The following is a 19,522-nucleotide window of genomic DNA, read 5'->3' on the forward strand; positions in this document are numbered from 1 at the left end:
GTTCTAATGAACAGTATCCGAGACTCAAAGAGATGGATGCAATTTAGTTTTTGAGGAGTTGAAGTTCAGCAAATGTGGTTCTTGGAACAGAGCGATTCCTGCATTGAGGGAGATGGAGCTCATTTTTGGCTGCAGTTCTGTGCTGTGCCTTCCGGTGATAGAACAGAACTGCAGGAAGATTGAGAGCAAGCTGCCTGTCCAGTTTCATAGCCAAAGATTTATGTGGAGCAGTTATATGGTGGGGTTAAAATAAAACTTGACTCATAAATATTCTAGTTAACAATTTAACTACAAATTTCAAATTATTGTCAACAAATAATGTTTATATTCATCTTGAGTTGCTATTCATTTGGCATATATTATGTGCAGAAGGTGGTGATGTTTTGGTTCTTGTCTCATTCCCGCTCAGTGAATTTTTTCCAGGATATTTTGACTCTCTCCAATTTTTAGTATAGCGATTGCTCTTGCTTGTACATTGAAAGCCTTAGACTTTAAAAGGCAGTCAGTTTTATTGCGGGGATGTCTATGATACTATTAGTTTGAGGGAATTGGTACTTCCATTTATATCCAGTAGTTTAATTCTCAAAATATTGTGTACTTTGGAAAACTGACAGGAGGTATATTTTAAAAGAAATCAATCTGCTCACTGAATTACCAGTCCCGGCTGTTGTCGCAGCCTGCTGAATTCTGCTTCTCACTTTCAACATTGCTTTATCTTGCAAGTAATCTGCTGGATGAAGGGATGTCATGGAATTGTAGAAGTTGTATGGCACAGGAGGCCATTTGGCCCATTCTGTGTGTGCTGGTTGAAAAACAACGACCCACCCTAATCCCACTTTTCAGCACTAAATCCAAAAGTCTGTAGGCAATGGCTCTTCAAATGCACTTAAAACTACTTTTTAGGTATGATGAGAGTTTTTGGCTTCACCCCACGGGGTGGGGAAAAATTCTAATCTCTTTCATCCTTTTAAATACAGGGCAATGAAGATTTGGCTTCCTGAACACTTTGGGGTGTATTTTATGTTTTTTTTTTGGCAGCTGATCAGAAAATTCACTGCTTTTTACATTTAATCTATTTTTGTTATTTCCTGTCATATTTTAAGTGTACTAGTATATTGCCCACAAAGCAAGCTGTTTTGGTCAGTCCAAGCATGCCTGGGCCTGCACTCAGTGTAGGTGCTATGCAAATATTGATTTGGGCCTGGGCATGCTTAGTCAGGATAGATGCTATAAAGCAGCTCACATATACAGATGCTGTGCATTACATTGATTTCGATTGAACACATGTTGATGCACATGTTCTCCAGGCAATAGCGTAGTGAATGTACTTAACTATGGCATTTATTGTCTTCAGGAAGATTCATTACAGCAGAATCTGTAACAGCTGCGATACATTCTGTTACATTTGTGGCGAGTGCGCTTTAAGACTCAAAGACTCAGCATGACTGCACTTATTAAGAAAACCTATGAGCTCTACTTCAGTTGAAAACCAGTGACCAAAACAAACCCTGGGCTCCTCGCATTTATTGGGCAACATGTGCAGTCAACTCAAAAGCTTGGCTCAGCATCATTAAGCAATTAAACATGTTAAATTCAATAAAAGTTAATTTAATGTTTCTCCATCTTCCTACATGATACAGCAAATCTGAAGTTATCTTTTTGTTTAGTTTAAAGTAGTCTGTCATAATCCCCAATTTATTTTCAGGAAGCAAACCTTTTGAGGGGGGGGGGGGGGGGAGAAATTGCTGTCCAGTTTAATTATTGTAAATCTTTGCATTCTGCTTTTGCTAAGGGAAATGGGTCCTTTGTTCCTCTATCTAGATTCTGCATAACCTTATACACTAACGATAATAATGAGTTTATTTCCATGTGCAAGTACTGTACATCAAAATTCTTGCTTGCTGCACCCAAACCGTTATGTAAGATGGCACCCAACAGCAATTGTATATATTAAATTACCCAGTTCAGAAAGAGATTGAAAGTCTAGTCACATGGTGCCAAGTTAGCAACCTCTCTCTCTCAATGTCAGTGAGATGATGGAGATGACCACTGACGTCAGGAGAGAGGGCAGAGACCACACTCCTGCCCACATTAATGGCACTTGAGCCAAAAGAATAGATGGCTTCAAGTGGTTAGGAATAAATATGACCTGGGACAAGCATGTTGACATGTTGGTGAAGAGAGTGCAACAACACCTTCACTTTCTCAGAAGACCAAGGGAGTTTAGTATATCTTCCATCCCTCAACAACTTCTACAAGTGCATTATTGAAATAATCATTACACCATGGTATGGAAGCTGTTCTGCTCAAAATCAGCGGAATGTAGTGAATGCAGCTCAGAACATGATGAAAACTTCCTTCTCTTCCATGGACACCATCTACATCTTCCACCACTTGGACGGGCATTCAACCTTCTGAAGGACCCATCGTACCACAGACACACTCTTCTTCCTCCTCTCATGCAGGAGAACACTAAAAAGTATGAAAACAGACATCAATAGGCCTAAAGGTAGTTTCTTTGCTGCAGCCCAGACTCCTGAATGAGCCCCATAAGCAGTGCTCTCGTGCTGCACTGGTTTTGTGTTAATTGATCTTCCTTTTCAATGTAATATTTGTAAATTGTGCTCTATACATGGCTAGATGTAAGAGCTGTTTGCGGAAGATTCCTTCTCACTATACTATATATTTTGTGACATTTAATTTAAAACTTGGATAACAATTCTAAAGAATGGATGGATAAATATTCACACTTTCAGTTGGTGCAAGAAAAGATGTGGTGTTTCAATCATGCAGACAGATTTTTTTTGGTGGTCCCAGGGAAAGTAGTTTATGGTTATGGTCTTGAGCCTGATGCTGGACTTCGGGCTTCTGCACCTTCCTGAAGATAGCAGCAAGAAGAGGATGTAATTAAGGTAACGGGAAACCTTTATGTTGTTGACTGCCTTCTTGGATGGGAAGTAAGAGCTTGAGGTAGGGTTGACTATGTTTGCTACCTTCTGCATTCCTGGGCTCTTGAATTACCAAACCAAGCTGTAACCAGCCAGTATAGTTTCCTCAGCATGTCTGAGGAACTTTGGAGTATTTGAAAGCATGCCAAATCTTCTCTGACTTGTTAGAAAGTCGAGGTGTTGCTGTAGCTTCACCATGCCTCAATGTGCTGGCTGAAGGAGAGGTCCTGTGAAATGTGGACCCCCAGGAACTTGAATTTATTAACTCTCCACTGCCATCCCATTAGCAAAGACCAGTGCATGGTCCCTCGCCTCCCTTCCTAAAATTCACACAATAAGCCTCTTGTTGGTCTTGTTGATGGTGAAAGCAAGATTGTTCTAGCGCCACCAAACCAGATTCTTGATCTCCATCCTCTTCTGTGTCATTGCTTCCTGTTAGGTGGCCAACAGCCAGTCTCCCCTTAACCTCTCTTTCTAAAAATACAATCCCATTTTATCCTATCTTTCCTTGTGAATTCAGACTAAGTTGAAAACCTTACTCAGTAACCCTTTTTCCTCCCCTTAATAAATCCAAGATGACTGTCTATTATTAATCTGTACTTTTCTGGCTGAAAGTTTCTACTGTTGCGCAGTGAATTCCAATAATTTGCCAACAAGCTTACAATTAAAAGCAAAGAACTATAGATGCTTGAAATAAAAACTGGAAATGCTCAGCATGGTCTTTATCAGAATCTTGGTCTTCTATCTCCTTGAACTATTTGGAAATCTATTGTAGCAATTCTCAACATTTATTTGGCTATGGCCTCCTTAAGACTGCTCAAAGTTTATGGGGCCCCTTCCCTGTGAAGAATTCAAGTTTAGTTGGTTTGTTCTGTACTTCTCTCATCTTCTTTGGCTTGGCTTCGCGGACGAAGATTTATGGAGGGGGTAAAAAGTCCACGTCAGCTGCAGGCTCGTTTGTGGCTGACCAGTCCGATGCGGGACAGGCAGACACGATTGCAGCGGTTGCAAGGGAAAATTGGTTGGTTGGGGTTGGGTGTTGGGTTTTTCCTCCTTTGCCTTTTGTCAGTGAGGTGGGCTCTGCGGTCTTCTTCAAAGGAGGCTGCTGCCCGCCAAACTGTGAGGCGCCAAGATGCACGGTTTGAGGCGTTATCAGCCCACTGGCGGTGGTCAATGTGGCAGGCACCATACTGACTACATAAAAAACTTTTTATGATTTCTGTCCGTGCGACACCCCCCCCACCCTTAAATGTGCTGTATGCCCTCAACAGTATGATTGCCCCTTTGTGTTTGTTCTTCAGTACAAGCCAAACAACCTCCTTCTAGTTCATCACAATCTGCTGGAGGAACATAGCTGTTTGAGCAGGCATCAGAGAAGAAAAAGAAATGGTTGGGTCTAAATTCTTTATCAAGATTGGGGACATTGAGAAGAGAAGCTGGTGTAAGGAGGGTGGGGAAGGAGGAGTGGGACAGAGACCCATATGGGATTGGTGAAATTGGAGAGGTGAAGCATGATGGACAGAGGCAGTAGAATGGCAGAGGCTAGACAAAGGCTGCCCTTCTAATCTACCCACTCCGCTTGACTCCTTTGCTTTGCTTGCCTCCCTCTCCCTTTATCTGGATTTTGATTCCAAATCTGTAGACACATCAAAATTGGTGGTGAAGTGGACAGCGAGTAAGAATATCTAAGTTTGCAACAGGATCTAGATAAATTGGGAAGGTGGGCCAAGGAGTGGCAAATGGAATTTAACTCTGACAAGTGAGAGGTTGCATTTTGACATGTCAAACCGGGACAGGGGCATGCAGAGTGTTGTAGAATATGGAGAACTAGGGGGACGAGTGTATAGTTCAGGATCTCTAGGTTCAATGGCTGTCAAGCTCTTGAACCTCCCTTTAACTACCCTAAACAATAACTATTTACTCTGGGACCACCAAAAAGATGTCTGAAAGTGGTGCTGCAAGTGGATAGGATGGTGAAGGTGCCATTTGTGATCTTCATTGACAGGACTGCATGATACAGCTATTCAAGGCATTGGTGATATGCTTGGAGAATTGTGTGTAGTTCTGGTTATCCAGTTGTAGAAAGGGGTGGAGAAGAAATCCACCTGGAATTTGGATTGGATAGGTCTTTATTTGGAAAGGCTGAAGGTGATATTATAAAGGTTTATAAAACCATGATGGGCATAGATAAAGCGAATGCTCCGCCTTTTTTCCAGGGTAGCCATTTCTAGAACAAGAAGGTATAGGTTCATGGTGAGAGGAGAGAAATTTAAGGGGGACCTAAAGGGCAACTTTTTCACTTGGAGACTAGTCCATATCTAGAACAAGCTGTCAGAGGAAGCTATACAGTGGATACAATTATAACATTCAAAAAAATTAGGTGGGAAGGAAATGGGACCAGCCCAGAATGTCTGCTTGTCAGCAAGGATGATTGGGCAAAGGTCTTGTTCTGTACTTTGACTCTACGACTTTGATTTCCCCAAATTAATCATCTCCAAACAATCACGACTCCATAGGTTTAACAGCATTAGCAATTTCTGTGGCAATGAATTGCATTTCCCGAGTTCATCATTGCCTTTCCTTTCTTTACTGAGCAGTGACCGGCATTATTATAATGCTGTCCAATAAAATAAAAATGCTGATTAAATGGATATCAAATAGAGTCTCCAATCACGTTGACAGTCATAACAGCTATAAGTTGAATTTTTGTGCAGAGGATTACAGTAGGACCCACTTGCATTTTAATAACTAGAGTGTTGTTTTAATAACCGTGCAACAGTCAGCTCAGCATTTATTATTTTCTGGAGATGTCATTTATTTAAAAAAATCTCGATGTTCCATGGTTAATAGGAGACCCACTTGAAATGGCTTGGAATCTTTGAATGTGCTTTCTGTGTCCATAGAAATATTCATCTGGAGGGAGAACAGCCCCCCCCCCACCTCGCCCAAGTGGTCATTGTGAAAGCAAAAGGCTCTGGGCGGCTTGACTCTAGGAAGTAACTTGATTGCTCACACCTGCTCGATAACTCGGGACCATGCCTGCATGTTCTTGAGTTTCTTGGCTCCAGATTAAACTGCAGGGTTGTTTAAGGTTATGGCCCTATTAAAATGAATAAAAGCCTCTCTGGAACTCTATTGGAAAGAACATTGTATGTGCAATCAACTTGATCTGCAGTGCAATGAATCATTTATAATTTTATAACTGTTTTGACTAAAGTTTTGGGGAGTTATTGTGAAGGGAGACTGCTCCCCTAGGATTTTTCTTTCCTTTTTTAATGCACTGGTATTATTATAACAAATGTTTTGTATCTGCACACAGCAGGCAGCAGCAAGTTTAGGAGATCACTGCAGAGACAGAGAAGCTTAGCAAGGCTGCCACTGTTATGGGACAGTGGGATCACTGGTCATAGCATAACTACCAGTATTTTTAAACAAAAACTACTTGATCAATCGGTCTACTGAATCCCGTTGATTTTGAAGTCGCGTTGGGCTGTGTGCATAATACCCACTATTCAACGTAAAAGTAGGAACTGTCACGCAACTTCTCTGACAATATATTTCAACTTTGAACTAATAAAAACAAATGTTAAGTGCTGAAACCTCCTCTCACTTCTCTGCTTGTCTATTTGGAATGATCCAGGCCAACTGTACAGTCAGTAGACAAACTGTACAGTCGGTAGACAAACTGTACAGTCGGTAGACAAACTGTACAGCCGGTAGACAAACTGTACAGTCGGTAGACAAACTGTACAGCCGGTAGACAAACTGTACAGCCGGTAGACAAACTGTACAGCCGGTAGACAAACTGTACAGCCGGTAGACAAACTGTACAGCCGGTAGACAAACTGTACAGCCGGTAGACAAACTGTACAGCCGGTAGACAAACTGTACAGCCGGTAGACAAACTGTACAGCCGGTAGACAAACTGTACAGCCGGTAGACAAACTGTACAGCCGGTAGACAAACTGTACAGCCGGTAGACAAACTGTACAGCCGGTAGACAAACTGTACAGCCGGTAGACAAACTGTACAGCCGGTAGACAAACTGTACAGCCGGTAGACAAACTGTACAGCCGGTAGACAAACTGTACAGCCGGTAGACAAACTGTACAGCCGGTAGACAAACTACAGCCGGTAGACAAACTGTACAGCCGGTAGACAAACTGTACAGCCGGTAGACAAACTGTACAGCCGGTAGACAAACTGTACAGCCGGTAGACAAACTGTACAGCCGGTAGACAAACTGTACAGTCGGTAGACAAACTTCTTGAATCCTGATTTTAAAGTGATGGATCTTGTTACTAATGCATCTGTCAGAGGAAAGTTATTTTTTCTTTTAACAGTCTCAAAGCTTTCATGATTTAAACCCTTTCAGGAGTATCTATGCCAGTGGTTCTCAACCTTTTTCTCCCCCCCCCCCCCCCACTCACATACCACTTTTAGTAATCCCTTACAGAGCATCTCTGGCATAGGTTAACTAAGGTGCTCTGTGGTTAAATTTTAAATAAAAAAAAACATTTGGACATACAACACGGTAACAGGCCATTTCAGCTCATGAGTCTGGGCCGCCCAATTTACACCAATTAACAACCTACACCCTCAGTACATTTTGAATTGTGGGAAGAAACCAGAGCCCCCGGAGAAAACTATACAAACACGGGGAGAACAGACAAACTCCTTACAGATGGTGTGGGATTCGAACCCAAGACCTGATTGCTGGGGCACTGTAAAGGCATTGCACTAACCGCTATGCCAACCATGCCCCCCAAAAGTTAGTAAGGGACTATTTAAGGTGGTATGCAAGTTGGGGGGAAAAAAATTTGAGATCCCTGATCTGCATAAGTTCAGAATTGATTGGGAAGTTGGGAAAATTTATTCTTTGTTCAGGGAAATAAAATTTTGCAACAAGGGAAGTAGAGGGTCCTGCAAAGTTTACGGAGAAATTACAACCTCCAAAAATACTATTGTTTAGAAGCCAAGGATGTGCCACTTGCAGATGACCTTGTGTACCTAACGTTAATTTTTAAAGTGTTTATGTTTCAGTCCACTGCAGTTAAGAATGCGCCTAAATTTCTCAGTTATTTACGCACCAGAATGCAGCAAGAGATTCCATGGAGCTTGGTCATCTGGTACGATAGTGTGGTGGAGAGCGGGGATCTGAAATGGCAGAATGAGCTGAATAAGAACAATAAGTAAGTGATTATTAGAGAGACCAGCTACTTAATAGTCGCGTTTGTGCATCACCGATGTAAATTATGTTGATGAGAAACCACCTCTTGCAAGGATCAACTTTGATTTTTGCACATCAGTTCACTTAAATACTGATTGGATTATAATCTCCACTGGGGTTCAACTCAGCACAAAATATAGTGAGTGAGGAGTTGATTCAATTTGCGTTGTGTGGAGCTCATTTTTTGTACTCTCTGAACTTATGTGGGATAAACAAAATGTGAGTTAAAATAGAGGGCTTGTACATAGTTGGCAAGGTCTGAGGCATTTGTTCTGAGGACTCTTAGTATCTAATGCGTAAAGCATGAAAGACCTTGAACAATCCCACTAACATTCATTGATATGCAGCATGTGACCTCATGCACCTTCTCCCATTTTAACTCGTGAGTAATTATCCAATGAATTTAACAGACTATTCACATGGAATTACAGTTTGAAAACATCCATAAAGTTGAATTTGTCTATTATTGAAGGGGACCTCCTGGACAAGTTAAGATAATCTTTAAATATATTTCGTATCTAGATATGCCATTTCAACAATAGTTAGAATTCTTCCAACCCTGACCCTTTGTTTAGCAGGTGACATTCATTCAACCATCATTGCCCATGCACTGATTTCTCAACCTAGTAGCCACGCAGACCGATCGTTATGGAGGTACAGCACCTTATTTTCCATCTGGGCACTGTCCAACCACATGGCATTAACACTGCTTTCTACTAAACTTGCTTGCCTTTTCCTTCCCCTCCCCTTTTCCAGTCTTTCCAATTCTCCCTTCCCCTAGCCATCCATCCTCCCTTGCTGGTGACCCTTCCTTTCTCCATCTATCATCTCCTGCCTTTGCCTCCATACCTTTTTGTTCAGATGCCTTCTGGCATTCTCTCATACCTTGATGAAGGGCTCAAGCCTGAAACGTCGGTTCTGTATTTTTACCTTTGCTACATAAAGGACATTGTTTGACCTGCTGAGTTTCTCAGTATTTTGTCTTTTTTTTTGTACCTCATCCCCATGAGCTTCTGGTCTTTTCACTGGATCTGGCCCCAGATTTCCTTTGTGTAATCTGCTTTGCATCGGTGTGCTATGTAGTACACTTGACTTAAACTGTAAAAGGCTGATTTCTATCCTGAGCTTTTTAACAAAATGTTCTGTGACAATGTGTTCAAGAGCAATATTTTGTTTAGTGACTTGACCTAAGTAAAAGATGATTTTGTTTTTTGTGGAAATAATCAGTTCTTGGGGCACATACAATAATTGAGGTAGAGGGACTGTTACAACTTTATAAGCTGTGATATTCAGAATCTCTTAAAGACAGCAGAATTACAGTCACTGTTGTGAAATCTCCCACATTATTTAGCCTGCCTTTAACAAACAAACAACCTGTTAACAATTTAGAAAGCTGAGGTTTAGTGTATTATAGCAAATGTCAGAATGTTTAAAATGAACTTGAAGAATGATTTACAAAAGGAAGTAAAATAAAAATGGGGTTATCTCTAATTTTTTTTGTATATTTTATTTTTCATTTTCCATCAATAAAAAAAAAACCACATCGCACATTACTTTAATATGTACAAATATCCACCAACTAATTACAAACATGTGATGTTTCCCCCCCTCCCTCTCCGACACCCCAACCCGCCCATAAAGAAAAACCCCTGAAAGGAAAAATTTAAACCAACCACTGCTCCAGCCCTGTGTGATCGGACCAGCCACAATATCACAAAAACAGAACTAGATGCAATGTCGGTGCTTCAAATGGACGTCCAGAGAAGCATTGGAGCCACTCCAGCTATGCATCTCTGTAGTCCACCAACTGATAAGGAGAGGGGAGTCAGGCTTCCAGGTCATCACTCTACATTTTTTTTACTGCGGACAAAGCAACTAATATGAATTGAATTTGGAATTTAGATAGTTTATAGCTTATGTCCATAAGGTTCCCCAAAAGATGCAACCTCAGGTCCAGTGGGAAGGCTACTCCTGATATATTAGTTAAATCCTGCCAAAATGGGCCCACCTTTACACAGGACCAAGTTGCGTGAACAAACATTCCCACCTTTACCCCACACCTAAAGCACATCTCTGTCACCTCCAGTTTTGCCCTGTGGATTTTTTGCAGTGTGAAGTAGAGCTGGTGTAGGAAGTTGTATTGGACCAATCTGTACCTAGAATTAATCACTGCTGTCACACTGTTTCTACACCAGTCCGACCAGCATCCTTTACTAAGTGTGATGCCTAAGTCCAACTCCTGTCTCTCCCTTGATCTGTGTAGTCCCTGCTGGGGCCCTCACCTGGAGTACACAGTACATTCTCAAAGTAAATTTAGGTGCATTTCCCAGTTGAAGCATCCCCTCTGCCTCATTAGGTGTAGGTGGGGTCATTGTGGGACCCCCACCTATGCCTTGGGTACGATCTTAACTAGAGATAACAGTGAAAGGTGGGTTATCTCCATAATCTTGTGGATCGAGACAGAGTGGGTTGTTTCAAGTGGGATTGCATTTCACCAAATGATTGGAGTTCATAAAATACAGTGACAAACACAAGGAGCTAATTTGGCATTGAATCTTATTGCCATACATTTTAAACCAATTTTTTTTTAACCTTTTGATATTTTTTGGTGCTCCAGACATTCGATTTCTTTTTCAGAGTTTTCTTTGACTCGTGTGATGGTATTTTCCTGAACTATAATTGGAAGGAGAAGCATCTTGAGCAAATGGTGACTCTGGTTGAGGCACGCCATGCCGATATCTATGTTGGAGTTGATGTGTTTGGCCGAGGAGATGTTGTAGGAGGAATGTTTGAAACCTATCAGGTAATGCTTATTTTAGTGTTATATTCCAATACATTAGTGAAAATAAACTATGTTTCACTGTCCTTGAAAAGAATGATCCTACAAAGTGGAAAGAAATTGTGACAATGGTCATTGTTACATATTCTTTTTCAATATTTTTACTTAACATTGAAATTTCACATTCAAAAATACAGTTTACACATGATTATATGTTAAAAGTCAAAAAAATACATTACACTAAAATCATAGCATTTCATCCAAGGATCCCCACATTTTAATCAGATTATATTGTATTAATATTTTATTATTATAAAAAGGAAAATTTAAGCCCATTACCAAGAAGAAAGCTGTTATCTTTTAAGGTACTGATTTGATTCTGAAAGAGTTAGACATGAACATTTGTCTTTTTTCTAGTGGCTATCGGTTTAGCAATCTGATGACAATTTTATTGTAGCTAAATTAATTGAGCATTGATCTTCTGGACTGTGTTTTATTACAGGAATTATGCTTGGTCTATCTAATCAGAACTTTAATCAAGTGGGGGAATGTTTCAGTAAATCTGTTTCAGTAAATCTGTATGATGCAATTTTAATATTGACATACAAAATATAAACTTAATTAGATTAATTATGGAATCAATAATTTTCCTATCGTGGTTTCTTAGGGTTGGTGATTTTGTCCAAAGGAATAAAAATACTGGAGGACAATTTTGTTTTGGGATGGAACTATAGAAAACTACAGCACAGAAAACAGATGATGTGCTAGTTCTTTTGCTGCCCTCTGCTGTTGTGCCACTGTATCTGAACTGACTGCGATCCTTGCCTTTTTCAATCCTTAATTCACTCTGAGGTCCTTCTGTAGCCGCCTTTCATGGTAATAACCTATTGCTGAACATTGCTGAGATTTTTCATGTTTAGATGTTGAGGCGAAAGCTTGAAAATAGAAAATTGTCTGTACAGCTGCTATAGTGTACAAAATATGAGGTTGTGCGATGCCAAAATGTAAAATATGATCAAATGGATTTTTTTTTGGGGGGGAGGTCTGAACTTCTCCTTTGAAATATTCTGGAATTTATTTTTTTGGGGGGGGTTTCATCTAAACTATATTTAAAAAGAAATAAATTGGAGTCATAGATTGTGTGCACAGTCAATGCAGTCAGCTATAAATTATAGAAATCAAAAGAAATACAATGCTGAAAGTCTGAAATAAAAGCAAAAATTGTTGGAAACACTCGGGTAAAGCAGAATCTATGGAAAGGGAATCAAAGTTGAGCTCTTCACTGTATCTCAGGACACGTGACAAGCAATTCAATTTGATTCAACATTTCTTCCTTTGTCAGAACATGAAACATTATCTGTGTTTTTCTCTCTCTAGTGCCTGACCTGTTTCTGTCATTTTCCTATGAATATTACACAACTGAAAGTTTGTTTGCTGCATTGACTCGAACTTTGGTTTTGTTTTCTTACATAAAATTTTGCTGATTGTAGAGATCTGTTTTGGAAAGCATGATGGAGAAAACATTGCGTCAGTCATTCCCATATGGAACAACTATTTACCTTTAACTTGACAAAGCATCCCAAGTTGTACCAGAGGACCATTATTAAACAAAAAAAATTAATCTACTTGGTGACATGGGATGGAACACAAAAGTTTGTCCAAAGAAGAATTCTTACATACCTTAAATATACAAAAAATAAAAGCTTATGGTGGGAATTAATGAGTTTATTGTCATATACATTTACACTGTACATGTGCACTGAAATTTGTACTTGCTACAGCCATAGCAACTACAATAATATACATTAAATTAAAATGAGATGAGTTTTAAAAAAAGTAAACAGATAGTAAATGTTTACAGTTACCATAGTGCAAGAAAAAAACTGACATTACAATAATGCAGTCTTTTTTAGGGTGTTAATGTAATAAAGGAAGTTGGTCATTTGAAAGAAACTGTTCTTGAACCTAGAGATGGCGGACTTCAGTACGTTCTTCCTGAAGGTAGCAGCAAGAAGGGGTTGTTGGCTGCTTTCTTTAGGGAGGCCATAAATGAAGGAACAATTAAAGATTGAAGATCTCTGAATTGGAAGGGTATGTATAAAAAAGGGAAAAAAAAATGAGGTACAAGATTGAAATGGGAAGAGATAGACTTTGATAAATAGTTGAGAAAAGTGTCAAACTAGGAGACAATAAAAGTATTCAGTTTTAATATGAAAGATTCAATTAACTATTGTACTTGATAAATTTTTTTTGATAATGTCTTGTTGCAGCAAATTAGTAATTAAAATGATTTGTGCAGACTTAAAAGTTGCATAAATATTTAGCTGTTGTCAAATGCAACAATGAATGGAGATTCTGTTTGCCTTGACATGTAGTTCAAGTAAAATGGAAATGAGGATGTTGCCAATATTTGGACAGTCTCCTTTCATCCACTCATTTTAAACAAAAATAAAATAGATTAACATCCTGTGGGTGAGACATACCAGTCTGAAAGTGGCTGCATAATCACATATGTTTTCAAAACTTTTCCTTCCATATCACGTACGTATTAATGCCCAGAAAGACAGTGTTTAGGAATTGCCAATTGGATAAAACTTGCATTTGAGTTGCAACTTATAATTAATATTCATTTGATTTTGGGTCCACATTTGTGATGGATTGGCAAAGACCTGCACATCAAAGGTCAGTTGTAACCAATGCTGCTTTGGCCCCCCCATCACTATTCTGGGCTTACAAGCAAGGAACCTGCTTTTTCCATGACCGGTAGACTCATCCTCATTCACTCTCATCTATACAATGCCAAATACAACATGGCGGCCACCAATGCCAGGTCTCACGTTTTTGATGAGCTCCAGCACCTGAAAAATTAGCCCTGCTCCCCCTGGTCACCCGCACAGGGTGTTGCCTGCTTTTGAAGGCGAATGTCTCTCACCTGCTTCTGCTTTCTCTGTTGGCCTTGGGATGCCAGCCATGCACCCACTTAGGGCAGCTGTTGGAGAGTGTTGTGGTTTGGACAACACCCCAAAAAAGACTGCATGATGGGGCTTTTGAGAGGTGCAGCCAGGAGGGAGTCTTGTACATGTAGGTAAGGGAAGATGGGAGGGAGTGGAATATTGGAGGTCAGGAGGTTGGGGAGGGTGAAGAGGCATAGATGCCGCAAGACTCGTACTATCAGGTTCAGGAACACCTGCTCCCCCTCCACCATCAGACTCCTCGACAACAATCGGAGATTCATTTAAGGACTCTTACTTTGTACATTGTTTATTGGAACCATGGAACACTACAGCTCAGAAAACAGGCCATTCAACCCCTCAAGTCTGTACCAACCACCATCTCCCTAATTCCATAACCCTTCAGGCCTCTCCCCTCCATGTATCTATCCAATTTATTCCTAAAGCACACGATCAAGCCCACATTCACCACATCAGATGGCAGCTTATTCCACACTCCCACCACTCTGAGTGAAGAACTTTCCCCCTAATATTCCCCCTAAGCCTTTTCCCTTTTCAGCTTAAAACTATGACCTCTTGTATTTATCTCCCCAATCTAAGTTGAAAAAGCCTACTTAACTGTAGTCTGTTTATACCTCTCCAAACCTTGTAAATCTTTATCAAATCTCCCCTCATTCTTCTTCACTCCAAGAAATAAAGTCCAAACCTGTTTAATCTTTCCCTGTAACTCAACTCTTGAAGAACCAGCAACATCCAAGTAAATCTTCTCTGCACTCTTTCAATCTTATTGATATCCTTCCTGTAGTTATTGAATATTTATTTTCTATATTATACAGTTTGTTTTCACTTCCTTCTTGTTTACATTTCTCCCTTTTGTATACGTATCTTCTTGAGTACAGTTTTTTTGAGCACTGCTAAGTAGAAATTCTGCCTGTCCCGCAGGAAAAAAGAATCTCTGGGTTGTGTGATGTCATGTATGTAAATTGAGTTCGGAGGAACTACATATCAAAATGATGGAGGTGTGGGATAATGCCTAGCTGTGATATTAATAGATACGTGTAAAGGGGTGGGAAGGAGCTGCTTGTAAGGGCCCTGTAGGCCACCTAGCTAAATGCTAGGGACTATGGGGGGATGTGATCGATGAAGGGTGCCCCAATCCCAGGTCATTACAATTACCTGGATATAGTCATTATTGTGTTTCGCTCATGAAAAGTTCCATTTCCAATTGTGTAACACTGAAAAATATGTTATTAGGTGATTAAACTTTCTGGCTTTTTAAATCAAACATTATATGTATTTCTTATTTTATAACTTGTAAAAACCCTGTCTTAATTTTGTCTTTACTTTCAGGATATCTAGTATCAATGATAATTTCTTTATGAAAGTATTTTTTAGAACCTCCATCAAAAGCTTCAAGTCTCTTTTATTATTTGCAATATTTTCAGCTTTAGCGTGAAGTACTTTTAATGATATTTTGTCATGTATTCCAGTCCTTTGAGCTGATTCGGAAGTATAATTTCTCCGGAGCTATATTTGCTCCTGGCTGGGTGTATGAGACGTTCGAGAAGGAAAGCTTCCATCAAAACCAACTGAAGTGAGTTGATAAACACTTTTTTAGCATTGGAATCTATGAACTGATATCCTATAATTGTTGGTGATTAACCGTGGTCAGCGATCGGGGCTGCGTTGTCTGTAAGGAGCTTGTTCATTCTCCCCATGACTGCGTGGATTTCCTCTGGGTGCTCCAGTTTTCTCACAAGCAAGGACTAGTCTTGTACCATACTATAGCTTTATTAACAGAAGAAGCCACCTCTACTGACCAGTGGGCTAAGTTGCACCATCTGTTATACCAGTAGAGTGGAGCCAATCTACAGTCATAACCAATAGCAAGCAGTCAGCATAATACATTATATCACTACATCTCCCACCGTTCAAAGTGTACCAGAGGTTGTAGGTTAATTGGGTGTAATTGGGCAGCATGGGGTCATGGGCCGAAATGGCCTGTTACTGTGCTGTACGTCTAAATTTTAATTAAAAAAATAAAAATAAATGAATTAAATCTGCACCTGTGGTATTTACTTCCAACCAGAAGGTCAATTTTGGGATCATGTAGCTAGTGTTGCAGAGTTCTGTGTTGTGTATTGGCCTATGTGTTGCGTGGTTTTATGTTAAAAAATGACAGTTTGCCTTAGAGAGCCAAGGTGAAGGTGGACTGCTGAGAGAGTGGGAGACGGACTGAGCATGTACAGAAAATGATCTAAACATTTCTGGACTTGGATGATAAACCACCACTGGGTGGTGCTGTGGAGTGGAAGAAGGCCCAGAGCATGAGTCATGGTCCGGGGGACAGTTTAGAATGTTTGGATTTCACAAAGGATGAACATTCTGAAGGCAGCCAGAGGGATCCAGACCAAGCCAATGGTTCCTCTCTCTGCAAGCAACACGACAACTTCAAATTTTGTTCTCCCTCTCCCTCCCTCTCCCTCCCTCTCCCTCCCTCTCCCTCCCTCTCCCTCCCTCTCCCTCCCTCTCCCTCCCTCTCCCTCCCTCCCCCTCCCTCCCCCTCCCTCCCCCTCCCCCCCCCTCCCCCCCCCTCCCCCTCCTCCCCCCCCCTCCCCCCCCTCCCTCCCCCTCCCTCTCTCTCTCTCTCTCTCTCTCTCTCTCTCTCAAAGATCTTTTGGCTTCAGTTTACCAAACAAACTGAATTTTGTTTATGATCTTTGCTTCAGTTGAGATTGAAGTTTTGTGAGTCTTGTGTGTTTTGTGTCTAAGTTTTTCTGTGGGCTGTTAGGCTGGGGAATTTATTAGTTTTACACTTATATAAATTTGCATAGTAACCAGTGGGCGTTGTTATAAAAGGGGGGGGGGGATTTTGAATTAAAGTTTGAAGGTGAATTTTTTGTTAATAAAGTAATTGTTCATCTTTACCCCTGTGTGATATGCCTTCTTTGTGGTTGCTGGTTTGATCTTGTAACACTAGCATTATCCAGATTCGCTAGCTGGAGACTTTGGTAAGAGGCGCTTACAAGTTGGTGATTGCAGGTTTGTTGTTGTCTGAAGCAGACCATGCTAATTGTCCATTTGGAAAAAGCAAACATCATGGAATGAAGCCACTTGTTAGGGTTAGGCCTGTTGGAGAAATTAGATGTACTGGAGGCCTTCTTTCCATAAACCTCAGAGTTTCTCCATTCTTTAAGAAGTATCTTAAAACTTGCTTTTTTTTTTAAACTTTATTTAAGATTTTATAACATGAATAACATATAGGATTACATTAAAAAAAATTAAGAATAAAATTACAATACAGTATCATTAATCTAAATAAACTATACCCTCCCCAATAATTATTACACATTAATAACCCAACTCAAATTAGTCCAACCCCCCCTTTCCCCCCAAAAATAAAGAGTGAAGAATTAATAAAGTTAATAATATATGTAAGAAAAAAAACCCACTTACAAAAAAAACAAAAACATAACCGATTAAAATACTAACAAAAAGAAAAGTAATTAATACTAAGATATCAGACTTAAAAAACATATTTAAATCAAACTTAAATGCATATATTTAACAAACGGAGTTAAGATGAAACATATATTTAACTCAAACTTAATATAAAAAATTAGTAAAGTTAGTAACATTATCTATCAAAAATTCTTAAACAATAATCAATTCTTAAAAAAAATTGTAGCATGAAAAAAAGATGAAAAAAAACTTTCTCTATAGAGATAAACCTTCACCAAATATCAACTAACTTCACATCTATCATCATATTAGTCACATAAACCACCATCTTAAAACAAAATTCAAACCTCATTAAGCATTGTATAATTCAATTTTAGTACTCTTCCACCATTTTTCCCATTTACTCTTGAATAGTTATCCAATAAAAGCTCCAATACCACATTTAAATATCCCCAATCATTACATTAAAATTCAGATATCCAAATAATAAAAACACATCTACAACGAAATCTATATCTTTAACAAATGGAGCATAAACCACAAACAAAATTCAAGCCTCATTAAGAATTGTACAATTCAATTTATAACTTTCACCATTATTCCCTTCGTTCTATAACTAAAATAGCAAAATAATATACACCAGAATTACCACTTCTTTCACCTTAAAGTTAAAGAAAAAATAAAAAACTTATCCATCCCATTCACATTTAAATTTCAGATATTCCTTATCTACTGAATAAACTTTACAAAAAAAACCACATCAATTTTTAGTTTTTTAAACAATCAAATACTTTCTTATGCTTTTTTAAAATATTTAAACAAAAAAAAACCCTTCACTCTTTAATCTAATAATACAAAAAAAGGGAAAAAAAACGGGTAGGAGGTTAAAAATACCCCCTCCCGTCTAAACCGCGCAATGCGGTAACTCACAAAAAAAAATGGGTGTGAGATAACTCACATGTAGCAGATGACTTTCAGGAAATAGTGCCTATCCAGTTCTCTCCCCCAACTCTCACTTCATCCTCAACTAACATCATCATTATTTAATATCCCTTTTTTTAAAAAAAAAACAGAAAAAAAAAAAGACAGCTTCTTTTAATCAGCTCCAACTGCCGAGTCACCATTACAACCATTCCTTCTTGGAGCACGGCTCTTTTCTTCCATCTCTTGTCTCCTTAGAGATCGCGGCGGACTACGTCTCTGTTGAAACTGAGTAATTGGCAGCTCTTGAGCAAATGCTATAGCTTCCTTTGGAGAATCAAAGAACTTTGGTTGGTAACCATCTTGAAAAACCTTCAAAACAGCTGGATATCTAAAGGTTGCCTTGTAACCTTTCTTCCACAACAACTCTTTAGCAGGATTGAATTCCCATCGTTGGAACATAACTTCTTGACTCAAATCCGCATAGAAGAAAACTCGATTATTTTGAATCATCAAGGGTGATTTTCTCTGTTGTGCATTTCTAATAGCCACTCGTAAAATTATTTCTCTGTCGTAATAATTCAAGCAACGAACCAAAACAGGTCTTGGACTTTGACCTGAAATAGGTCTTCTACGCAAGGCTCTGTGAGCACGTTCCAGTATTATACCTTCCAGGAAATGTTCTTGACCCAGCACCTGCGGAATCCATTCAGTAAAAAATTTTCTTGGGTCTGGTCCCTCCATACCGTCCGGCAAACCAATAATCTTTATATTGTTCCGTCTGGATTGGTTTTCCAAATAATCAATCTTTTTCACCAAATTTTTATTTTGAGTTTGTAAGTCTTTGACCATTTTGGTCACATCAAAAACTTGATCCTGTATTTCGTCTATATCTTCTTCACACGAATTAAATTTATCTCTCACTTCAAGCTTAAAAGCTCCAAACTCAGCCATCTGTTGAGAATGTATTTTCACCAGAGTATTAAACCTAGTACCAAGTTCAGTCATAATCTTGGATAATCCCTGCATTGTATAAGATAATTTAGATTCAAGATTCACAAAAATCTTTTCAATTAGAAGAGATTTTGGCTCAACAGATTCCTGCTTCTTCTGCATAACCAAAGGATCTTCTGTTCCTTCCTTCATTCTGGTTGCCTTCCTTGTAGTATGACTGCGTGTGGAAACCCCAGCCACAGCCTCTCCAGCAGTGACTGGAGGACGCTGGCCAGGG

General features: G+C 39.4%; 1 protein-coding gene across 6 annotated transcripts in view; it reads left to right on the top strand.

Annotated features, from left to right (window-relative positions):
• Positions 1–19,522, top strand: part of engase (endo-beta-N-acetylglucosaminidase) — a 92,680-nt gene that overhangs the window by 12,873 nt on the left and 60,285 nt on the right. For 5 of the 6 annotated variants that reach the window (XM_069930240.1, XM_069930241.1, XM_069930242.1 and 2 more), the window contains 3 exons: positions 7,992–8,140; positions 10,816–10,981; positions 15,399–15,502. In XM_069930240.1, coding sequence (XP_069786341.1) covers positions 7,992–8,140; positions 10,816–10,981; positions 15,399–15,502 — 419 coding nt within the window. The remainder of the gene's footprint in view (positions 1–7,991; positions 8,141–10,815; positions 10,982–15,398; positions 15,503–19,522) is intronic. The other variant, XM_069930238.1, reaches the window with a different exon arrangement.

This window comes from Narcine bancroftii, chromosome 3 (genome assembly GCF_036971445.1).
Source record: "Narcine bancroftii isolate sNarBan1 chromosome 3, sNarBan1.hap1, whole genome shotgun sequence".
NCBI lineage: Eukaryota > Metazoa > Chordata > Chondrichthyes > Torpediniformes > Narcinidae > Narcine > Narcine bancroftii.